The 22508-nt window shown below is 45.9% G+C and overlaps 1 protein-coding gene and 1 pseudogene across 2 annotated transcripts; one reads left to right on the forward strand and one right to left on the reverse strand.

Moving 5' to 3' along the window:
* The first annotated feature begins 679 nt into the window (after positions 1-679).
* cavin4b (caveolae associated protein 4b) lies at positions 680-9543 on the forward strand. The gene is made up of 2 exons (XM_085469129.1): positions 680-1367; positions 4911-9543. The coding sequence occupies exons 1-2, from the start codon at positions 1005-1007 to the stop codon at positions 5487-5489; spliced, it is 942 nt and encodes a 313-aa protein (XP_085325255.1). The 5' UTR covers positions 680-1004; the 3' UTR covers positions 5490-9543.
* LOC146702395 (dynein axonemal heavy chain 5-like) lies at positions 9098-18851 on the reverse strand (annotated as a pseudogene). The gene is made up of 22 exons (XR_014922335.1): positions 18565-18851; positions 18371-18475; positions 17771-17884; positions 17513-17689; positions 17093-17287; positions 16862-17017; positions 16604-16786; positions 16134-16304; positions 14565-14816; positions 14347-14473; positions 14030-14267; positions 13797-13961; positions 13277-13494; positions 13082-13137; positions 12866-12987; positions 12598-12748; positions 12271-12470; positions 12000-12188; positions 11278-11410; positions 10988-11196; positions 10691-10912; positions 9098-10411 (listed from the first exon to the last, which is right to left on the reverse strand). The product of XR_014922335.1 is annotated as a dynein axonemal heavy chain 5-like (transcript).
* Between the last annotated feature and the right edge of the window lie 3657 nt (positions 18852-22508).

The raw sequence follows: 22508 nt of genomic DNA on the forward strand, positions 1-22508 counted from the left end.
CTGCTTGCTCCTCCCATCTCTTGCTCCACTTCCTTATCCAAACTTGGACTACCCGGCTCAAGTCAAGAACAAAGATGGCAGTGAAGGCGAGTGTTAGCATCATGAATGCTCATTTGGAGGCCTGGGGTGCCAAAAACGTCTAAACCTGGAGGGAGGGATTAAGACAGAACAAGTGAAAAGGTGATGGGGGATAGATGGATGTGGAGAAATAGATGGGAGGGGGTTTCCATTCCTTTTAATATGCTCACGTCCCAAAGAAGCACAGGGAGTCACTTTACCCTCGCTGTATTTTTAGCAGCCGAGAACACAGAGAGAAGCTGGGATCCATGTCACTCTTTATCTCTCTCGCTCATTAACACATGCATTCCCGTAATATCCATTTCCACTTAAAAATCCTCTGATTGATGGAAAGTTTTGGCTAGTTCGGTGTTCCTCAGGGCCTCAACGTGACTTACCAAGTCAGATCAACGTGATCCTCACTGCTCTGTAACGTCTCACAGTCTGGGTGCATTTAAACTGCAGCTATGATACTGACTAAAGAGGATTTTAGCTCCGGTCCACCTTCCGCTTTAACGCTCCCACTGCATTTTAGCTCATCTCTTTTTAGCCTCCCTCCGTCCCTCCTCTTGACTCCGATCACCCCCACCCCCCTCCCTTTCTCTCCCAGTAGGGTGGAGTCTATGAGTTGATCTGAACAGTTTCAGGGTCACCCTCCAGTCGTAGAGGGGTGATCTGGTCCTCCTGTCCTCCTGCTTTCTTTAATTTTCCTTTCTGAGGTCTTCCTTTGGATATTCCCAGTGTTTCGACAGTCATCCTCGAATTCATATCTTTGTTCTTCACATCTTTCAAATTTCACTCTTAACTGGAGTACATTTTACTGGAGTTTGCCTGTCCAAGTCATCCTCCTCTTCCTCATTACTTTGTTCCTTTTATCTCTGGATCACTGGACACAAACAGTCGATCGACCAAGCAACAAGAATATTACCAGCAACCAAGCAGCAAGAATGACCGATAAACCGGGGATGACGACTGGTGGCGGAGATGATGCGGGTAGCATCATGGCATTGCTGGAACGCGTGGCGGGCCTCATGGACAGCGTCCAGGTCACACAGCAGCGCATGGAGGAGCGTCAGCTTGAGCTGGAGAGCACGGTCAAAACCATCCAGGCAGACGTTGTCAAACTGACCAATGAGCACGCCAACACCAGCTCTACCGTCGACCGGCTGCTGGAGAAAACACGGAAGGTCAGCCGGCACATCAAGGATGTCAGGGTGCGTGTGGAGAACCAGAACATCAGGGTCAAGAAGGTGGAGGCCACTCAGGGTGACCTCCTCGCCAAGAACAAGTTCAGGGTGGTCATTTATCAGGTAAGACTCTCACGCGTTCTCTGTATCAGAAAGTTCTTGTTCTTAATATGCTTCATGGATCAAGGAATGTTGGAAACAGTCCTTCTGGACATCCAACCAAGGGATTACTGACGTAGTTCTTCTTGTTTGAAGATCAGTGGATGGTTGATTCAGTAGATCTGAAATGACAAACCCAAACAAAATCAGCAGTTGTCAACAGTCAACACCAGCAAAACCAATTCCAATAATAAAGATATAATTTGGAGCTACCAGCCCGGGGGACTGGATTAGCCTCTGTCACTGTTCTGTGTCTAAAGGTGGCCTGGTGAAATGCTCCTACCATACTGCACCAGTGCAGTTAGCATTGTTTTATCAGCACAAAGAATCCTAAATCTTAGAAAGAGGACTTTCTTTTATGTCTTTATTAAGAAGCCAGAGTAATGGATTGGCTCACTTTGGGGTTCTGTGGGGTTTGAGCCTCTGCATCATTATTTTTTTAGTCCACAGTAATCCTGGCAGCCGGTTTCATCAGGGGACAAACTGAACTTTTGGACTGTAGAAGTTAATAAGGCCAGCTGGTGTTTGACGAAAGACGACTGTAAAGGTGGATCCAGCTGGTTTATGTCTAAAATAGGCATTCGCTCACCTCCAGGTCTTTAATTCCAAGAAAAGTCCGAGGATGTTTTTATGAAGTACACAAACTGCTGATGGGCGGTGGTCACTGATGTTAAACTCAAAGTGAGCTGCAGTTGTGATCTTTACTGGAGTTTAACATGACTGTTGTGTTCTTTGAGAGCATGTTTGTGACCACCTCGTTTTGTTTTTATGTCACTGTTGATTCACATCTGAGTTATTTTAAGATTCACACCAGCCGATGAAAGTCTCAGTCTCAACCTCTGAGGTTTGAAATAGCAACAAGCACACCGGGATTCATTTTACTTCTTTGGCCTTCACAGTTAGCAGCTGGCAGCATGACAGTGACGCGGTTATTTTAGCCCTGGATAAGCTTCAGTGTGCTGAAAGGTTACCGCACAGACCTGAAGCTCACAGCAAGTCATGTACTTTAGAAAACTAAAGTAAAAGAGGACTGATTTCAGATTTGTATGCAGCTCACGTATTATTGATTTCAGATTATCATTATTATTATTAACAGTTATAAAAAGATTATTATTTATCTTTTTATAACTGAGTTGGGCAAAACTTTTACACAAAGACGAGCTGTTAAACCAGCAACGCTCAAAGATGCAAACACACATTTGTGAATTTTATGCAATAAAGAGACACTGATGCTTCGTTACACAATGAAACCTAATTCATCAAAGAGCATTGCTTCACTGTGTGAAGAATCAGCTGATTTAAGCACTTGTTAAACATTAAAACATTCACTTTAAGTGACGCAGTGAATTCAGCATTCAAGTTAGCATGTAAGCTAGTGCGGTGACTGCAGGGCGTGGTTCTGTTACTGCGTCAGGTTGCAGTCCCGTCAGTGAGGCCACACAGAAGTGCAAACATCACGCCGTGTGGGATGGAAGCAGAAATAGGAAAGACTTCCATGCTTGTTTACGTTTTGTGAATTTTCACATTAACTCGAGTTTTTAGATCCTGTGATGCTACGTTCTCGGTTCTTAGACGAACGCTGATGTTTGGTGGTTGTGCTCATCCTGAAGCTCTCAGAGACTTAATGAGTGACGATCACACTCTGACTAAATAAACGACACTGTGACTGTGGAGTTCCCTCTCATGTAGAGCTGTGACTTTTACACAGCAGGCAGTCACATCCACCAAGGCCTCTTTAGGAAACACCTCCCAGCTGCTTCTTTTCCACAGCAGTAAGAAGAAAATGAAGCGTGTTGAGCTCACAGAGCTGCTGTACTGTAAGTGACTGAGCCAGCTGACTGCTGACAAACCAGGTTATTCTGAGTCTGCAGCTCCTCCATCTCCTAATATAGTTGTCTGCCCTCCCTCGTTCTCTCTCTGGCTATGAACCATTTCATTAGCTGCTGCCTGCTCCCAGTTAGACTGATGGAGGAAATCCTCCCAGTGGAAGCAAAAGCTGTGGGGACTCAGCACACAACCCATGTCAGGAGGTCAGATGGGCTCATAGCCTTCGACCCTCCATATTTGGCCCTTACTCCTGCAGTCTGGCAGAGCAGAGAGGTCCCAGAGTTTCCTTTTTTTAACCACAAAGAATGAGTCAAATGGTTAAACTGTTTGCTGTTGGACGAGTCCATCCAGCTCGGGTTTCAGTCCTGGTCTCAGCTCAGGAAAGATGACCTCAGAAAGCTGCACACAGTCACTGCTGTGTGTTCAGCATCAAACAGCCTCACAGTCTGTTTGTGCACAGATGAACCCGACGACAGCAGGATGATCAGAGCGATTTAGAGGCTGAGTTTTTACCGTTCATTAGCTGCTTCCTGCTGTGAAGCTCAGCTCTGAGTGTGCTGTGTTCATCAGAGCTGTGGAAATGTCAGCTCAAACATATCAGGTGTCACATCTGTGATGCTTCTGTTAGCATGCTAACTACAAGTTAAGTAACAGGTTCATTTGGGTTTAACTGCAGGATTATTCACATTATTCAGACAAATAAGTCGAAGATGTCTGAGCAGTTTGGGAACAGAAACATTAAAAAATGTCGTGAAAAACATTTTTTACAACATCAAACAGACTGATGAGGAATAAACAGTGTGACGGCAATAACAGTGTTCGTGTAACTGATTAAAGTCGACCAAATGTAAAAGCTGAATATAAAAAGAGTTTTCAGAATCTGAACATTTTGTAACATCAGTTCAGCTTTGATGTTTGTTTTTAAACCCTCCATAAGTAATCAGATTGGATTCCATGTTTCATGGATCATGTTGCTCATTAGATTCATTTCCATGTGATCTGCATTCAGTGAACGCGACATTTCAAAGTAACTTGAGCCCAACGTTTATGGATCCCATCGTCAAAGTATGAACTTCAGCTTCCTGAGACGACAGGATGGCGGCTCGGATTTCCTGATCGGCTCTTTTCCGCTCTGGTGTCCAAACTGCTGCACATGATGCTCACAGCACATCTACATCTAATTCACTGCAGATCAACATTATAAACAGTCTCATCTGGACTGTTTTCATTGAGTTGATTGAACTGGAGGCTGGTTTAAGCAGCACACCTGCTGCTGGTGTTTGCTATGTGGGGTCAGACTGCAGGCTTACTGGGCAGCTCCCAGTATGAATGAGTGGGACTGTGGAGCTGTAGCTTCACTCTCTGCTTTTCTGCGTAACCTGATCTCAGAGTTACAGACAGATGCACGGCGTGACGCAGCCTGGAGCTGAAAGCGATCCCGTGTTGCTCTGCGCTGCTAGCAGATATTAGCTTCCTGCAGGCGCGCGCTGAGCTGCAGAAACAGGTGCTGCAGGTTATTTCTGGATGCAGGATCACGGCCCAGCACAAGTCTGCATGACACACTTCATACAAAGACACAATTACATCTGACATCACTGCTGAACTTTGTCCACCAAAAGACATGGACCATTGAATCGGTTTGTTTTCAAGCTTGTTCTTTGCTCTCTCTCTGTTTCTCAGGGTGACCAGGAGGTGAAATCTGTCGCCCCGGGAAACGAGCCAGAGGAGCCCAGCAGCAGCGGCGGGGCCCGGGCCAGTGCCGAGGTGGAGCCCGACAAGTTCGAGCTCCCTCCAGAGTCGGACGAGGAGTACATGGTGGTGGAGGAGGCCGACTCCTCGTCAGCCAGCCGCATAAAGAAGACGGGGCTGACGCGCATCGAGAGCTTCAAAGCCACCTTCTCCAAGGAGAACATGAGCAAGACCCGCGAGAACCTGGGCACCAAGGTGAACAAACTCGGCGAGCGCATCGTGACGGCCGAGAGGCGCGAGAAGATCCGCCAGTCCGGCGAAAGGCTGAAGCAGTCGGGAGAGAAGCTGAAGGACACCATCACCAAGAGTGTCCCAGCCAAGCTCAACCTGAAGAAGGAGAGGACTGTGGCAGAGGGCCAGGAGGGAGCCGAGGGCGTCACGGAAGGAGCTCTGCCCGTCCCTCCTCCCAAGGGCCGCAAGACCAGCCCTCACGCTGCCAGGCCGGCCGAAGACGAGGGCAGAGCGGAGGGATCTGAGGTGCCGATGTACGACATGAAGCAGCTGTCCTAAAACCAGATCTGCGCCCTTTCTTTGGACTTCTGAGACACACTGAGAGGAAGGTTTTTGGGTAGCTGTACAAGAATAAATGATTCATTAAAAAATAAAATAAAGATTATTTTGTGTTGAACACTTGAAGGAAGCGAGCAGAGAACAGATCCAATCAGACTGAACATCAAACCCGGCTCCTGAGAGCAAGTGTGCTTCCGGACATTTACCATCAAATCCCGAGTGAAGTTATTTTTCGGTCTCGTGTTCAATAAACAGTGAGCTGGGAAAACTGAAGAACAGACTTCAGACGTTCCCTGCAGAGTTTCTGCTGCTCGGTCGTCTGCATGTTGCTGAGACTGAGCTGATGATGAAGCTGTGATGCAGGGCTCTAGAGTGCGACCAATTTGGTCGCAAATGCGACCAAATTTTTCAGTGGTGCGACTAAAAATAAATATTTGGTCGCACAGGTGCGACCAACTGTTCCGGTAACAAAAAAAAAAATCTCTGTAACTCTCCGTGTGGTCAACAACAGACACACATTATGCCCCTATCGTGGACTAAACCAATCAGAGATAGTCAGGGGCGGGACCTCTCTGATTGGCCGTGGTCCAGTTGAAAGTGCAGGTGGAAGAGAGAGGTGAGTAGCTTGAATAAAGCGATATCAATTCATTAACGGATTCCACACAAAGACCTAAACACGGAGCGGACCCAACACATCAGAATCAGCTTCGTCTTTCTCGGCTTTCTCACCCGACGGCCTGAACACGGACACGCTGTCGGAGCTTAGCGATTCTTCGGGTCCGCGCTGTGATTACGTCTTTTTGCGCTGATTCTGAGCTGCAGGTTTTGCCTCTCTCCAACCAAAATTCACCGAGCCTGCAGCAAAAGAAGCAGCAAACTGCGCTTCACATTTGATCAATGTCGTCATGAATTCCCTCTGACTTTTGCTGTTTTGCTTCCACCACGATAAAAATCACACTTCCTGCACAGCTCTCTCTCTCTCTGTACTTCAGGAACAGTTTCCCGTCTCAAATCTGTTTTCTGCATTATTCATTCGCTTATTACCCACCAGTCTAGCGTTGTTTACAGCGCTTTTTCTTTTTTCACTTAAATGACCTCGGACAAGAAAGCCTAATTTCTGCTGTTCAATACTGAAGAAATTTAAATTTCTTAAAATTATGCAAAATTGCAGAATATTTTTAAGGTTATCTGCTATAAAAAGCCAGACCAGGAAAATCTCCTTCATGTTTTCCTGTGTTTTATTCTCAGTTACTTTCACACAAAGGCATCTGCTGTGATTTTCACAATTCTGATGAAGTCTCATGTGTATCAGTACTGATAAATGATCAGAATTATAATATTTCTGACTGTCTGAGGCTAAATTGAATCAAATCAGGACTTTGAGAACCGGAATTGAATGGATTATAGAAATCAGTGATGATACTCAGCCCTAGTGAGCAGCCTAGGCCTGAGAGAAGTGGATGTACTGTAGCTGTGGGTAATAAGAAAAGATGAAAAGAACTATTGATAACTTTTTTGTTAAGTTAAGGCCTGATCTGACTGAAATTCATAGCCAGTGCTCTGACACGGTGCCATCAATATTTGAATGCTGAAAAAGCACAGTGTATCCAGAAAACACATTATATGCTGCAGTAAATGCACTGCCCAAGTGTCCCCTCTCCCCACGGCCTTTCAGCAGCAGACAGCAGCAAACAGGTCGTCAGAGGAGGCCAAGATGATGATTAAGTTTTTAACATTTTCTACAATATTGACAAAGCACTTTAAGCACAAGTTTGTTAGTTAATAATTTAGAAATTAATATTGTCTGTATGGACTTCCCCCCCCAAAGAAAGTGCACATGTAAAACTGCGGTGTTAAGCGATGCGGTTGAAAAATTTGAGTGCGCCTAACTTTTGTGCCGGTACGCCTAAATTTTTAAAGTTAGGCGTACCGGTGCGCCCATGTCAAAAAGTTAGTCTAGAGCCCTGTGATGGGTTTATGGCACGTTTGGTTGTGGAGAAGAGTTTTGCTGTCGGTGCAGGTGAAATGATCAGAGGTTACAGCCTCTGGTTAAAGTGGAGGCAGCGATCAGGACGGCTGAGCAGCAGAGGTCTCGAGGGTCCTAAAGTGTAAAAGCATCAGTAACACAAAGATCACAGAATGGGATCATCCACACAACACTAACATCTAAATCCACGGCAGGAACTCTTCCAGTGTCCTGAAAAATCTGCGATGCTGAGATTAAAATCTGTCTGCTCATCTTAATGCAACATTTACTAAAGTCTGGTAGAAGTTTTACTGATTTCCAGTCCACTTAGCAGACGTGTGGATAGGTGGTGGGTTGTAGAGCAGACTGAAAGCTTTAAGTTCATCCTCTGATTAAAAACAGATACAGGAAGTATAATGCTGGTGTAAGACAGGAAACAGCAACACGGCAGCCATCTTTTTCCTCCCATGATGACCAGTGTCCCAGCAGAAGCTGGGGTTTGTTAGATCCTGTTGGATCCAGAGGAAACAGGCTGAAAGAGTCGATCGGGGGGATCCTGGTTTTATTATGTGCTCGTTATGATTGAAGCTCTGGTTGTGTGTTAGAGACCTGCAGATTCCTCCACTCTGCCTCCTCCTCTGCAGGAATCAGCCTCTTGGCTGGTTTTATTCACCAACGTGAATAAAAGCATCAAACTAATCCAAGTTCATTGTGAAAAGCCTGAAAATGGAGGAATAAATCTGTCAGTTACTGTATAAAGTTTGAGTTTGTCAGTGTTTTACACGGAGACGGTCGTCAGATGTTGAATGTTTAGCATGAATGTTCCACATCTGGAGAAACCTTCAAGATTAAAGCCAGTGAAAAGTGAAGAGTTTCTGCAGCAGCCGCACTTCCTGCAAACGTGTTCTTTCAAAATAAAGTGAAGAGTCTAAAATTATATTCACGACAGGTTTAAAGGTGGTCACATGGTTTTAGTGGAATGCCTACGTGGGCGCGTCCGAGTGATTTTGACTCAGATTCGTGCAGCGTGGAGCAGTAAACACTTGTTTTTGTTCATCTGGACTCATGAAGGATTCCAGTTAGCACATTTCCAGCCAATGAAACTTAACTACAGATGAAGACAAACACATTTAAGCTGCCTGACTCTCGAGTGCGGCTGCATGCTCCCATTTTCAGTCTGTTTCAGTTTTCAGTTTAGAGGAACGCTGCAAACTCACACAAACTTCTTTCTTGTGAGGTTTTGTTGTCAGACTGATGAAAGCAGCAGCAGCTGGTGTTTGATGAGCAGACGTGTGTTTCCTGTTCTGTAATAATCAGCTTGTTACCATCACATAATGAACTCAGCCGTGACCAGTGAGGCCGTCCTCGTGCGGTTCTCTGGCGCTGATTCTGACTGTGACCTTCACCTCTGCAGGGTCGCCTCTGCTCGTGGCTGAGCTCGTCAAAATAAGAGCTTCTTCATTTCTGTGGCTGAAGAGGAGTCTGCTCTTCTTCACCAACAGGAAGTGAAACATTTCTCACTGATTCTGAAATCTTCACTTGTCTCACAAATTCACAGTAACACACACACACGGTTGTGTTTTCATATTCTTGTGGGGACATCTATTTGACATCATGCTCTCCTCAGCCTTTTACTCTAACCATTAAGACTGAATGCCTAACCCTGACCCGACTGTCCCTGACACTAAAACCACATCCTGAGTCCCAAAAATGTCTTCAAACTTGTGGGGACGGGCATGTTGGTCCCCACAAAGACATGTAAACGTGTACACACACACACACACACACAGGCATTAATGACCTCACAGGTTCATGTTTGGGGCTTTTAGCATCTTTGTGTGTCGGTCAGATTTAATTCACTCTTGTTTTGAGGTTTTGTGCCTTTTTGTTTCATTCTTTGTGCGTTTATTTTCTCTTTAAGCCTTTCAGGACTCGTGCTGTCGGCTTTTTCCTGCTGTGTTATTAGTATTTTTAATTTCTAAACTTCTTCTAAAAGAAGGACCGATGGAACATTTATGTGAAAATAAACATGATCATTTAATGTTTTTGTCAATCATTAAAAAATAAATCCTGGTCTTTCATTTTGCTGCTGCGTTGTTCAAAGAAACACATATTTTCCTGTTTCTTTCTGTTTGTGCGTTTTGCCTGTTTAGCGCTGCTGAGCAGGAAAACCCAGACGAACAAAAACCTCTTTTAAGTAAATGTTTGAGACACTTTGGGTCTGAACTGTAAAAAACTGCAGACTGAAACAGATTTGAAGGCATCACAGGAACAGCCTCACATTCAAAACATGAAAGACAGGACTTTTATTTTGAAACACTCAGGAAATGACAGAGGGAAAGTTTTTTAATTAAAGAAAATTATTATTTTATGCATTAAGTTCGACAATCACCAAAACTGAGATGATCCTCACATCAGCTTTACTGTGTGAGGTCACATACAAAATCATTAATGTTACTATTATTATTATTATTATTATTATTATTATTATTATTATTATTATTATTAGAGACTTGCGGAGAGAAGAGGTGGAAACATTTTGATTTTCATAAATTTAACAGACTGAAAACCTACAAACATGTTTGGTGCTGAAGAAAAATGGAAACTATCAGAACATCAGAATAAAAAAGCTCAAACTGAAACTGTGGGGAGGTCTGAGTGAGACGCAGCAGAGCCCCACGGTGAGTGTCTGTCCGTGTCTGTGGAACAACAACGTTTGGATCACTTGCAGTCGCAGAGCAGCGCGGCGCCTCGCAGCGTCCAGCGCTCGGGCGGCTGCACGCTCCTCAGCTGCAGGGAGAAGATGAAGTTCAGGTCGGTGCGTTGAGGCTTCTTGTAGACGGGACACGAGTACAGGTTGACCGCCCCCCCCGCCGCCAGGGGGACGCTTACTGTCGGCCATGTTGGCTGAGCTGACGGCGAAGACGTGGACCACAGGGAGGGGGGTGAAGAGGACCTGAGGGGCCGAGACAAACTTATTATTACTGAGCAAAAACAAAAATACTTTGATTTCATTTAGTTCCTAAATTTTAGTTTAGATTTAGTTTCTGAATCAATTAATAATTCATAATTTTTCATTAGATGAATCTTTTAAAAACTCTTAAAATGTTTTTATGTTAATTTACAAAAAAATACAGAAACAGTAAAACATGGACTTTTGAACGCTGAAGTTTTTTAAAGCTTCAGTTTATTATTTTAATTTAAGTAAAAAAACACTGATTTTAAAAAGACAAACTTTGGGCGGAGCCTCAGCGAGTTTGGCGCCACGTCTGTCCCATCCCGCTCCATCCAGAAAGAGGCCATAGATATAGACTCCACCCACATCTTCAGGGGGCGGAGCTGAGACGTCCTCCCTCATCATCTTGGTGACATCGTTGCTAAGGGTGACCGTGTCCAAGGCCCAGCCCCTGGACAGGTTGGAGCGTGTCGTCTCCTGGCGCATGGCGGTCAGGAAACCCTAAAGAAACAAAAAACATTCGGAAAGAAAACTGAAGAATTCCAAAACTCCAGATTTCCGGAACAACGAACCAACCTGCGGGTTGAAGAAGCCGGTGAGCCAGAACTGGTTGGGCCGGCCGGCGCTGATCCACGCGCTGAGCTGCTGGTTCCTCTCCAGCAGCTCGCTGAACCAGAAGCCGAGCGTGGCCGACGGCCAGCTGAGCCTCAGCCACAGGCGCGGGATCCGAGCATCGAACATGCTGTCGAGGGCGTCGCGCAGGTCTTCAGACATGATGATGGTCCCTGCAACGGCGGAAACACGAGTCAGATCGAGCGTCAGTGAACACGTGTGTGTGTGTGTGTGTGTGTGTGCGTGTGACTGACCATCGATGGCCAGTCTGAGGTCAGTGAGCGTGCTCCGTACGCTGCTGATGACACGCTGCATTCGGTCCAACTCCTGTCGGAGGAAGATGTTCATTGGCTGAAGAGGACCCATCTTCTGGAGTTGACCTTTGACCTTCAAAACACACAGAGACGTCATGTTTCTCCAGAGGACTCATGAACGTGTTCGTGTTTGATGGTTCAGAGATGCCAGATTCTGCTGATGATTTGAAGTCTGAATTCATCTAAAAGAATCAGACGCTGACAAATCTGCTGTCTGAAATCTATTCACTCGTTTCCATCATTCACTGGGCGACGGTCGGGGTTAGCAGCCGGGCTCTAGAGTACAACCACACTGTGCTTTGTCATATTTATCTCTGCATTCTTTTTCACTTCCTGTCAAAGATCAATAATATTAGCTTAGCATAAACATTAGAAACAGGAAACAGCTACCCTGGCTCGGTCCAAACGTACCCAAAGCTGCTCACCTGCATCTCTGACACTCGTGTATTAGCACACTGTTTGTTCGAGCTGCACAGAGCTGCGTGTGTTTCTTGAGCCTAACAAAGCTGCTTTGAACATGAGCACATTTTTGTTTTTAACTTGGCAGCTTGTTGCTTACACAGCAGCTCAGCTGTTTCCAGTATTCATGCTAAGCTAAGCTAGCTGGTGGGATTGTGTTCTTCGTCGAGTTTTGGGTCGGCCGTTCGGTGCTAAACAAGCACCTCATGTGGGATGTAGTCAGGTGGCAGTTTCTCCAGCATCTCATTGGCTAGTCTCTGCACGCTGGCCTCCCTGGTCTCCCCGGCCCCGCCTCCGGTGTCCTTCGGTTGGATGTTGATTATGGTGCTCAGCGTGTCATTCGCCAGGTTGGTCTGGTAGGTGATGTCAGCGTTGGGGTGGAGTCCAAACACCTGTAAACAGGAGAAATGTGACATGTGACTGGGCTAGTACTGCCTCAGTGTGGACGCGTCCCGTCTCTGAGCGTGCTCGGACCTCCGGTGAGTCGATCAGCGGCAGCCCCTCGATGTGCTGCAGGACCTCCTGGATGCTCTTGGCCTTGGCAGGGATGCTGTAGCCCTTAAAGAAGCAGAAAGCTTCACTGAAGGTGCTCTCACTGAACCAGACACGCGTGAACGTGTTGAGGAGCCGTTTGTCCAAGTCATCCGTCACCCGACCGCCATACTGGACTTCACCTGGAGAGCAGACGTGAAGAAAGAGTCAGGAAGATTTCTGGATACCTGGAGGGTTTGAGGTTTCTCTCATAATCTGATGGATGAAACGTTACGGTGGAAAGAACAGAGCAGGTTTAAAGAGACTGACCGAGCATGTAGCGCAGACAGCTCCAGTTCACGCCTCTCTTCACGTCCAGGTTGTCCAGGTGGTTCTGCACAAACTGGATGCTGGAGGTAAAATCTGCCTGGTTGAACTCGTAGGGGATGTTCCAGCCGAGCGGACCGAACTTACGACGCTCCTGATGGGATAAAGAAGAAGAAGGAGAAATGATAACATCAGAATGATCTTACAGGAGCTGTTTTCCACAAAGAAACGGTGGATTTATGAATCTGATCGTGTGGGTGTTGGCAGATACCTGCACGGTGGTGTGGAGGAAGGCCACAGCGTACAGCAGAGGCTTCCACTGAGGCAGGTTGCTGATCTCTAGCTGGTCCTGAGTGACACCATTAAAAGTCCTCTTCAGACCGGCTTTCATGCCTGATGCCGACAGATAAAATAAAATAAGTGGGAAAGTGAAAGACAGCGAAGGATCAATAAAAATTCACGAGCTCATCAGGATCACGTCTCCTACCAAGAGGAGGTTCATTGGTGAACTTGATGGAGGACTGAAGGAAGGTGATGGGGAACCTGCTCACAAACACAAACACAGTCAAGCAGCTCTGCAGACACAGCTGCTGGTTTAAGCTGAGACTAAATGTGCCGTAAAGTGAACCTGCAGAGGAGCCGCCAGGACTTAAAGCAGGACCTCAGACCTCGTCATTGTTACCTGGGGTGCACGTCGGTCGTCAGCCACACTCGGAAATCTTTGTGCACGCTCTCCGGCACGGCTGATGTGACCGTCTCCAGCAGCTCATCCAGGAAGTCCAGTCCCAGGTGGCAGTTCTGGAGGAGGAGCCAGCCGCCGTCCAGCATGCTGTTGGCCAATAGCCTGCGAGCGTGAACCTCTTGGCCCTGACCCATGGAGATGGGACGGCACGGCGCCCCCTGCAGCAAAAAAAAAATCAAATCTAGGCTTTAACAAAATAAATCAGTATTTTTCTTTAATTTGCTTTTGCTCCTGTACTTTCAGCAATTTTTCTATAAATACACAAAAATTATTTCTGTATTTTCTTGTGTACCCCGGTCATCTGCACTCTTTAGGTTTAAAGTAAATATCCGATCGTTTGCTTCAATAGGATTTATGACTATATTATTCGTACTTAGTATTAATTATTTCGGTAGTTTCCGATGTTTTTCCTTTTTATTACATCATCGTTCACCTCCGCCCTTTCACTGCTCGCCCTCACCTTATTCTTGGCTAATCTCTCGATGTTCTCAGTCGGGTCGGAGCCCATCGACAGCAGACACACCATCGGCGTTTGGTTGTTGCTCTCTGCCAACATGGTGTCCAAGTCCAGGACCGAGCCTTCGGCGTACTGTTGGCCCAGAGAATCTGAGATGTAGCGCCGCGCCTGCAACCATCAGCTGTTAGCCTCCACATTAACCAGTCTGCTCTGTCAGATCAAATCAGCAGTCAGACCTGAGCGATGGTCCGGTCGGGGCAGAAGCTTCCGGAAGGTGTCGAGCTTCTCCCCGTAGCCATCGGGGCGCTGGATGGTCGAACCACGCTTTCCAGGCGCGCTCGTTCTGGTTCACCTGGTTCAGAATCTGGAAGAACGCAGGCAGGCTGGACAGCTGCACCAGGTTCAGCCAGGTCTGGTCCAGGATCCAGCGCCGTGGCTTCGATTCTACAGAGTTCAGGTCCAGAGAGGCTCCACCTACACCGAGAGAGAAACCACTTTCACTCTCAAAGGACTCTGGAGGATGCAGGAGAAGAAAGGAGGAGGAGAAGGTAACCTTTGATGAAGGTGAGCACCTCCACGTGCGAGATGATTCGGGCCTGCAGGTCGATCTTTAGAGCCAACAGCAGAGTGAAGAGCAGCTTGTGTTCCTCGTACAGACCTCTGGCTGTGTAACGGTACACCTGAGGGACAGACAAACATCCTGAACCTCCACTCGAATCCACGTTACAGGAAAGAAAGGACAGCCCTGAGGTGTGCGCTGATGAGGAGCACCTGGTAAGTGAGGAAGCTGATGATGTTGCTAATGCGTTTGGAGGTGACCTGCGACCTGGCCGAGTTCTGCATGGACGAATCAAAAAGCCCGAGGAACTGCCACAGCGACGTCTGGTACATGACGTTCACCAGCGACATCTCCACAATCAGGAAGTAGAGGATGCTCCCCCTGGTGGCCACTGGCCGGTACTCCTCCCTGGCCTGGTTAATCTTCACCTCTGTCTCCGCGGCAACCGTCAGCTTCTCACTTACCTGGAAGATAAAAGGTCTCGCTGACTTAGCGGCTCCCAAACTTTTTTTACCACCACCCCCAAACACATCCTCCAACCACACACACATATTTAGTTTTCAAACTCCATCGCAGTTTATTTCACACCACAAACATTTAGTAAATAATTAAACAAATAACAGTAAACTGTAATAACAACAACAATAATATAAGTACTAACTCTTTTACGCCACACTTACACGGGTAATTTTGAAAACGCAGCTGTTTCTATGTGTTTGGGGCTTTCGTCCACACGTAAACGGCGTTTCGAATCACCGAAAACTGAGATTTTTAAAAATCCTGTCAGGATGGAGATTTTTGAAAACTCAGTTTTTGCGTTTACGTGTGGACGAGGAGTTCGTCACGCAACGTCAAAAGTATGTGCTTTTTTTTCACATCACGCTGTGCGTCACGTTATTGTTTACATGAGATGAACTGCAGAATGGCAGATAGAGACAAAATACTGTTAATCTGACTGTCTGCAGGTTTTACACGCTTACATACACGCAGTTACTGTCCCTCCGTTTACAAAGGCAGAGGCGTCACGCTGTGATTATTTTACGTGTAGTTGTTTTCTTCCTGTGTAATAATGTTCAACATTGCTGTGAATACATTTTTCTCTCTGTGCAAAATGGGTTCAAAAACATAAACAGCTGTGGGATCCTGTTTGTCTGTAATTTGAACCGGGGGAACAAATCGTGGCAGGATCATCGTTATTTGTATCCTGCTGTAACTTTACTGTATAAAGAGCAAACATCTCCAACATGTCAGGAGCAGTTAGTCATTACAACAAGTGTTTGTGAACTAAAGATCAAGAATGTGGGATCCTGTTTGTCCGTGATTTGAACAGCCCAGCGCTGCTCCCGACGCAGGGAAACTAATCCTCTGCACTTGTGCAGGTGAAGCCAAAGGGCAGATTTGCTTCACCATATTTTCTAGTCTTCGGCTTAGAGTGAAGTTGGTTTGGAAACATATTCGATGCTTCATCTCCTGCTTTGCGTTTGTGTGGGAGCCCCGTGAAGAACCTGTCAATGATGCTAGCAGTGTCCAAGCGTTCTTTTTTTAAATTAGTTATTTATTTTATTCATACTGTGCCCCCCCGCAAGGGCTCTGCGCCTCCCCTAGGGGGCGCCCCCCCATTTTGTGAACCTTACAGCGGATTTATTCTTCACATTCCAGCTGCAGACTTTTATTCTCGGACGTTAATAGAGTGCAGCTGATGGTTTTTAAATGTTTTCCTCCATGAACATTACAAACATGCATCAGACAATAAGGAGACGCAGTGAAGGAGCAGCTGGTACCTCCTGAGCGGTGATCTTGGTGACGCTCAGCACCTCGATCAGAGACTGGTCCTCCACCAGCGAGCCCTGTGTGCTGGTGAGCCTGAACAGCAGGCTGTCCTCCAGCTCCTGCATCTTCCTCTTGTTGGACGTCACCTCCTCCAGGAGCTTCACTCACTCTGCCTCCATCTCCTTCATCAGAACACGGGAATCGTTTCAAAATGAGGGCAGGCATATTTAATCCACCTTCAGTTCAGTGCACAGAAACGTTATCTTTGTTCGTGGCCTGTTTGGCCTCCGCTGAGATGTTGGACGGACACGTGGGTTCAGACGTTCCCACCAACATAAAGCAGACAGCATGAGTGTGTGGTGTAAAACATCTTAATGTGGACGTGCCGAGCGCTACAATGGCCTTCAAACATACCGTAGGAAATGTAACTAGCTAACTCATTAACTACGTCACTGATTGGATAACTGGCGGGTGGAGTGACCTGCTTCTCCAGCAGGATGACCCGTCCCAGCAGCTGGTCCTCCAGGCCTCTCTGAGTGACGGTGAAGTCCACCACAGCTGTCCTGGCGCTGACCTCAGGGCTGTATGCTGGGTTGGCCATCTTGGTGGTGATGTAGAGCGTGAAGCCCTTCATTACATCCACCTCCTTGTCTCCAACCTTCACCTGCAGGAGGAGGACAAACATCCGTTACTGTGTCTTCTTCCTCGTTTAGCCTCCGGTCCAGATCAGCTGTTTTACCTTGTAAGTGGAGCCAGACTTGATGTAGTTTTTGTCCAGTATGTTGTCCAGGACAGGGTCCAGTTCCTCACCAACGTCCTCCAGTAGCAGGGGGCGCCCAAGAGACAGGCTGTCCTCCAGGTGGGAACGAAAGTATTTGTGGTTCAAAGACGTCACCTGAGCCACAGAAGAAGAAAATCACGAACAGTCAGCGAAGCGCTCGGACTTTGAGTCACGTGCTGACACTCTCACCTGCAGCTGCTGGTCTCGCTCTCTGTTCTGGATCCAGGTCTTGCCCTGGCCCTGGGGGTCTATCAGCAGCGGGTAGCGGGACGCCTTCGTCACCACGATGCCGTTCTGGATGGACAGGTCGTCGCTGGGTAAACCCTGCAGGTTCCACTCGCTCACTGTGGCGTTGTCCACCAGCAGACCAATCACGTTCAGCTCCTGCAGGAGAAACGGAGTTACATCATCAGCAGGTCAGAACGAGCTCGTTCAGCAGGGTTTGGTTCCTCGTGTTTAAGAACCAACAGAAACAAGGCGGCTGTGATGTGTTTCATCATCTGACCAATAATATGGCTGCTTTGTCTGAGCTGCAGGTATCTGTGTCTCTGGGACACACTCCTACTGTCTGTGGATTCTCTGTATAAACGTTCAGCTGTGACATCTTACGGGACTGAAGGGGAGGAGCTTCTCCTCCATCTCTTTCCTCCACAGCGTCAGCAGCAGGCTGCGGTACTCCTGGTTAAAGGGGCCGGCGTAGGACAGGAAGCCTGTGGCCAGAAGGACGTCCCCCACCAGGTGTTTGATCTGAGTCTGAAACCCCGCGCTGCTGTCGGTCCAACGGACCTGAGGCACAACAAGACGAGGTGTGAGATGAAGGAACGACGGACCAATGAACCGTTAGATGGATGAAAGGTAGAAGCTGACCTTTTCTCCTCCCAGGCCGTCGATCAGAGCGCGAGCGTTGGCCATCTTCCGGCGGCAGGCCTGGGCGTCATCCTCCAGGTCCTGCTTCTCCTTCATGGCAGCGTCGTAAAGCGCCTGAAGGTCCAGATCAGACACATTTACCAAACTTTAAACATAATAATCGATTAAAATGTTATCAGTGCAAAAAGAAGAGAGAGTACCAAATGAGTGGAGACGAAAAACTAAAGTGTCCAAACGAGTCAGCGAGTTTCACAAAGACAGATTTAACTGATAGCAAACTGCTGAACTACAGATGGTCATGATTCTCAGAAGGTTCAATACTCAATAAACCATAAAAACAACAAACCAGTGACCACGAAGTTTGTATTTTCCCTCATTTCTTGTTACGGCTGCTGTTTAACCACCAAAACAGAGGAAGGCTGAAATGCTGCTGTGCACAGAAACTCTACAAGACTTTGAACCCAAATAAAACTGAAGAGAGTCGAAAACCTGCAGTGACAGTGAAACAGGAAACTGCCTCATGATTAGAGATTTGACTGACTTCAGTTCAGTCTTTATTAAAGACGACAGTCTGAGAGCGGGAACACAAACACACTTTACCTGCACCGCGTCCAGCTCCAGCTGTTTAGCATCCAGCTGTTCCTGAGCCTTAGTGAGTTCAGCCTGAGCCACCAGCAGACGGGCCTCCTGCATGGCCAGGTTAGCCTGCGCGCACACACACACACACACACTATAATGAGCGCCTGTGTCAGGCTGGCTCCTGCTCTCATGGATACTGACAGCTCTGCGTTCACCTTCAGAGGAAGAACCTCCTTGTTGATGCTGAAGAAGTCGACCATGGCCTGAGTCCAGGAGCAGAGCCCCGCCACGTTCCCACAGATCCTCTTGGCCGTCTCCATGTTGTAGTCGTCCATGTGGAGGTAAGGAGCGAGCAGCTCCACCACCTCCTCTGTGATGGAGTCCTGCAGCACCGAGACGTCAAACATCACCTCAGTTCATGTGTTCATGAAATCTGCTCTCAGTGCAGATCTACCAACTTAGAATCATTTTACTGCAGCGGGATGTCTGTTTGGCTTCTTGCTGCATTTCCTGTCTTTATGTTTTATCACAATCATGTCAAAGTAAACAGAATTCAATTAAATTCAATTCAATTTTATTTATATAGCGCCAAATCACAACATAAGTCTCCTGAAGGCGCTTCATACATACAGAGAAAAATCCAACAATCATATGACCTCCTATGAGCAAGCACTTTGGCAACAGTGGGAAGGAAAAACTCCCTTTTAACAGGAAGAAACCTCCAGCAGAACCAGGCTCAGGGAGGGGCGGGGCCATCTGCTGTGATTGGTTGGGGTGAGAGAAGGAAGACAGGATAAAGACATGCTGTGGAAGAGAGACAGAGGTTAATAACAGATATGATTCAATGCAGAGAGGTCTGTTAATACATAGTGAGTGAGAAAGGTGACTGGAAAGGAAAAACTCAATGCATCATGGGAATCCCCCGGCAGCTTACGTCTATTGCAGCATAACTAAGGGAGGATTCAGGGTCACCTGGTCCAGCCTTAACTATATGCTTTAGCAAAAAGGAAAGTTTGAAGCCTAATCTTAAAAGTAGAGATAGTGTCTGTCTCCTGAATCCAAACTGGAAGCTGGTTCCACAGAAGAGGGGCCTGAAAACTGAAGGCTCTGCCTCCCATTCTACTTTTAAATACTCTAGGAACAACAAGTAGGCCTGCAGAGCGAGAGCGGAGCGCTCTAATAGGGTGATATGGTACTACAAGGTCATTAAGATAAGATGGGGCCTGATTATTTAAGACCTTGTATGTGAGGAGCAGGATTTTGAATTCAATTCTGGATTTAACAGGAAGCCAGTGAAGGGAAGCCAAAACAGGAGAAATCTGCTCTGTCTTTCTAGTCCCTGTCAGGACTCTTGCTGCAGCATTTTGGATTAGCTGAAGGCTTTTCAGTGAGTTTTTTAGGACATCCTGATAATAATGAATTACAGTCGTCCAGCCTGGAAGTAATAAATGCATGAACTAGTTTTTCAGCGTCACTCTGAGACAGGATATTTCTAATTTTAGAGATGTTGCACAAATGGAAGAAAGCAGTCTTACATATTTGTTTAATATGTGCGTTGAAGGACATGTCCTGGTCAAAAATGACTCCAAGGTTCCTCACAGTGTTACTGGAGGCCAAGGTAATGCCATCCAGAGTAAGAATCTGGTTAGATACCATATTTCTAAGCTTTTCAGGGCCGAGTACAATAACCTCAGTTTGATCTGAATTAAGAAGCAGAAAGTTAGCGGCCATCCAGGTCTTTATGTCTTTAAGACATTCCTGCAGTTTAACTAATTGGTGTGTGTTATCTGGCTTCATGGACAGATAGAGCTGGGTGTCATCTGCATAGCAGTGTAAATGTATGCTATGTCTTCTAATGATGCATGTATAATGTAAACAGAATTGGTCCTAGCACTGAACCCTGTGGAACTCCATAATTAACCTCAGTGTGTGAAGAGGACTCTCCATTTACATGCACAAACTGGAGTCTATTAGATAGATATGATACAAACCACTGCAGCGCAGTACCTGTAATACCTACAGCATGTTCTAATCGCTCTAATAGGATATTATGGTCAACAGTATCGAACGCTGCACTGAGGTCTAGCAGGACAAGCACAGAGATGAGTCCACTGTCAGAGGCCATAAGAAGATCATTTGTAACCTTCACTAAAGCTGTTTCTGTGCTGAGCTCTGAAACCTGACTGAAACTCTTCAAATAAACCTCTGCAGATGATCTGTTAGCTGTTTGACAACTACTCTTTCAAGGATGTTTGATATGAAAGGAAGGTTGGAGATTGGCCTATAATTAGCTAAGACTGCTGGGTCTAGAGATGCTTTTTGAGTAAAGGTTTAACTACAGCCAGCTTGAAGGCCTGTGGTACATAGCCGATTATTAGAGATAGGTTGATCATATTTAAGATCGAAGAATTAATTAATGGCAGGACTTCTTTGAGCAGTTTTGTAGGAATGGGGTCTAAAAGACACGTTGATGGTTTGGAGGAAGTAATTATTGAAGTTAACTCAGAAAGATCAATTAGAGAAAAAGAGTCTAACTTAACATCAATGGTACTAAGAGTAGCTGTAGATAATATTACATCTGTGGGATGATTATTGGTAATTTTTTCTCTAATGATAAAAATGTTATTTGTGAAGAAGTTCATGAAGTCATTACTAGTTAACGTTAAAGGGATGGTTGGCTCATCATTAAATTCTCATAGTATTGTCAACAAAAGGACAAGAAATCCTGCTATTAAAATTTACAGAGGAACTGTCACGGCTCGGGTCAGTGGCCGTGTGAAGAGTGGAAAGGAGGACTCAAATGCAGCACTTACTCAGACGTGACGGCGATTTATCAACAATACCAAACATAAAGTGGAGATGGCAAAACAGAACTAAGGATGAACTAAACTGGGAGAAACTACACCAAGGAGTAGCAAACCGGAACATTGAAGGGAGAGCACGCAGGGGATTTCACAGAGTATGAACACAGACGACGCGACGAGGAACAGAGGCAAGCACACACCATAAGTACACAGAGAGACACTGGGAAATCACACACAGGTGGGAGACACAGCTGGACCTGATTAACCTGACGAGACAGGGGAACACTAACACCAGGGACCAATAGAGGGAGCACAAACCCAGAACCCAGTATCTAAAATCCCAAACACAAACCATCCCAAAACAGCCCACGAATAATAATGAGAATAATAACAATAAAGAACACAAACACAAAATCACTGAGTCATGGACGCAGGACCATGACAGGAACAAAGATCTGCAAGACATTTAATCAGGCTAAAGTAATCTGGGACACTAAAAATAAACCAAAGGGGCTTCTATGTGGACACATTAACATTCGCAGTATGTTACCAAAGCATGAGCAACTGGAACATATTCTAAGCAATTCCAATATTTCTATTTTGGGTATCTCTGAATCTTGGCTCACAAGTTCTTCTCCTGAGTCTGCAGTTGTCTTTCCAGAGTACACAGTATTCAGAAGGGATAGAATTGAAACAAGAGGAGGAGGAATACTTGTGCATGTAAAGAAACACCTGGATTGCTCTTTACTTAGTTCACCAATAGATGTCGAAATAGAACATATTTCTGTTAAAATCACTCTTTCCCCAGAAATGTCATTTACGTTGATCTGTTTATATTGCCCTCCTTCCGCAAAGAATATTTTTTATGAACAACTACAGATATTACTTAAATATCATGCTATAAATAATAAGTCTAATGAAATAATTGTAATGGGAGATTTTAATGTCAACTGGGACTGTGAAAAGGACAGAAAAACACTCAAGGACATAATGGAGACTTTGAACTTTACTCAACACATTGAACAACCCACAAGAATAACAAGACACTCTAAAACTAAAATAGATCTGGTTTTCTGTAATAAGCCCGAGCGAATTATTAAATCTTATAATTTTATCACTGGTATTTCAGACCACAATTTTATATTATTTTCTAGAAAACTTTTAAAATCACGGGTTAAGAATGACTTTCAAAGTTCATCTAATAGGAGATCCTTTTATGAATTCATACCAAGAAGTCAGCGACAAAATGTAGAAGAAGCATTAGCATCAGCTAACTGGGAGCCTTTATTGAGTAGTGATGATCGATCCACAATTCTGCAGCAGTCACTTCATACTCCATTAGAGGTCGACAAAAA

This window comes from Copadichromis virginalis, linkage group LG9 (assembly GCF_057382275.1).
Source record: "Copadichromis virginalis isolate Kocher_CV1m ecotype Utaka linkage group LG9, C_Virginalis_male_GT1.1, whole genome shotgun sequence".
NCBI classification, from domain to species: Eukaryota; Metazoa; Chordata; class Actinopteri; order Cichliformes; family Cichlidae; genus Copadichromis; species Copadichromis virginalis.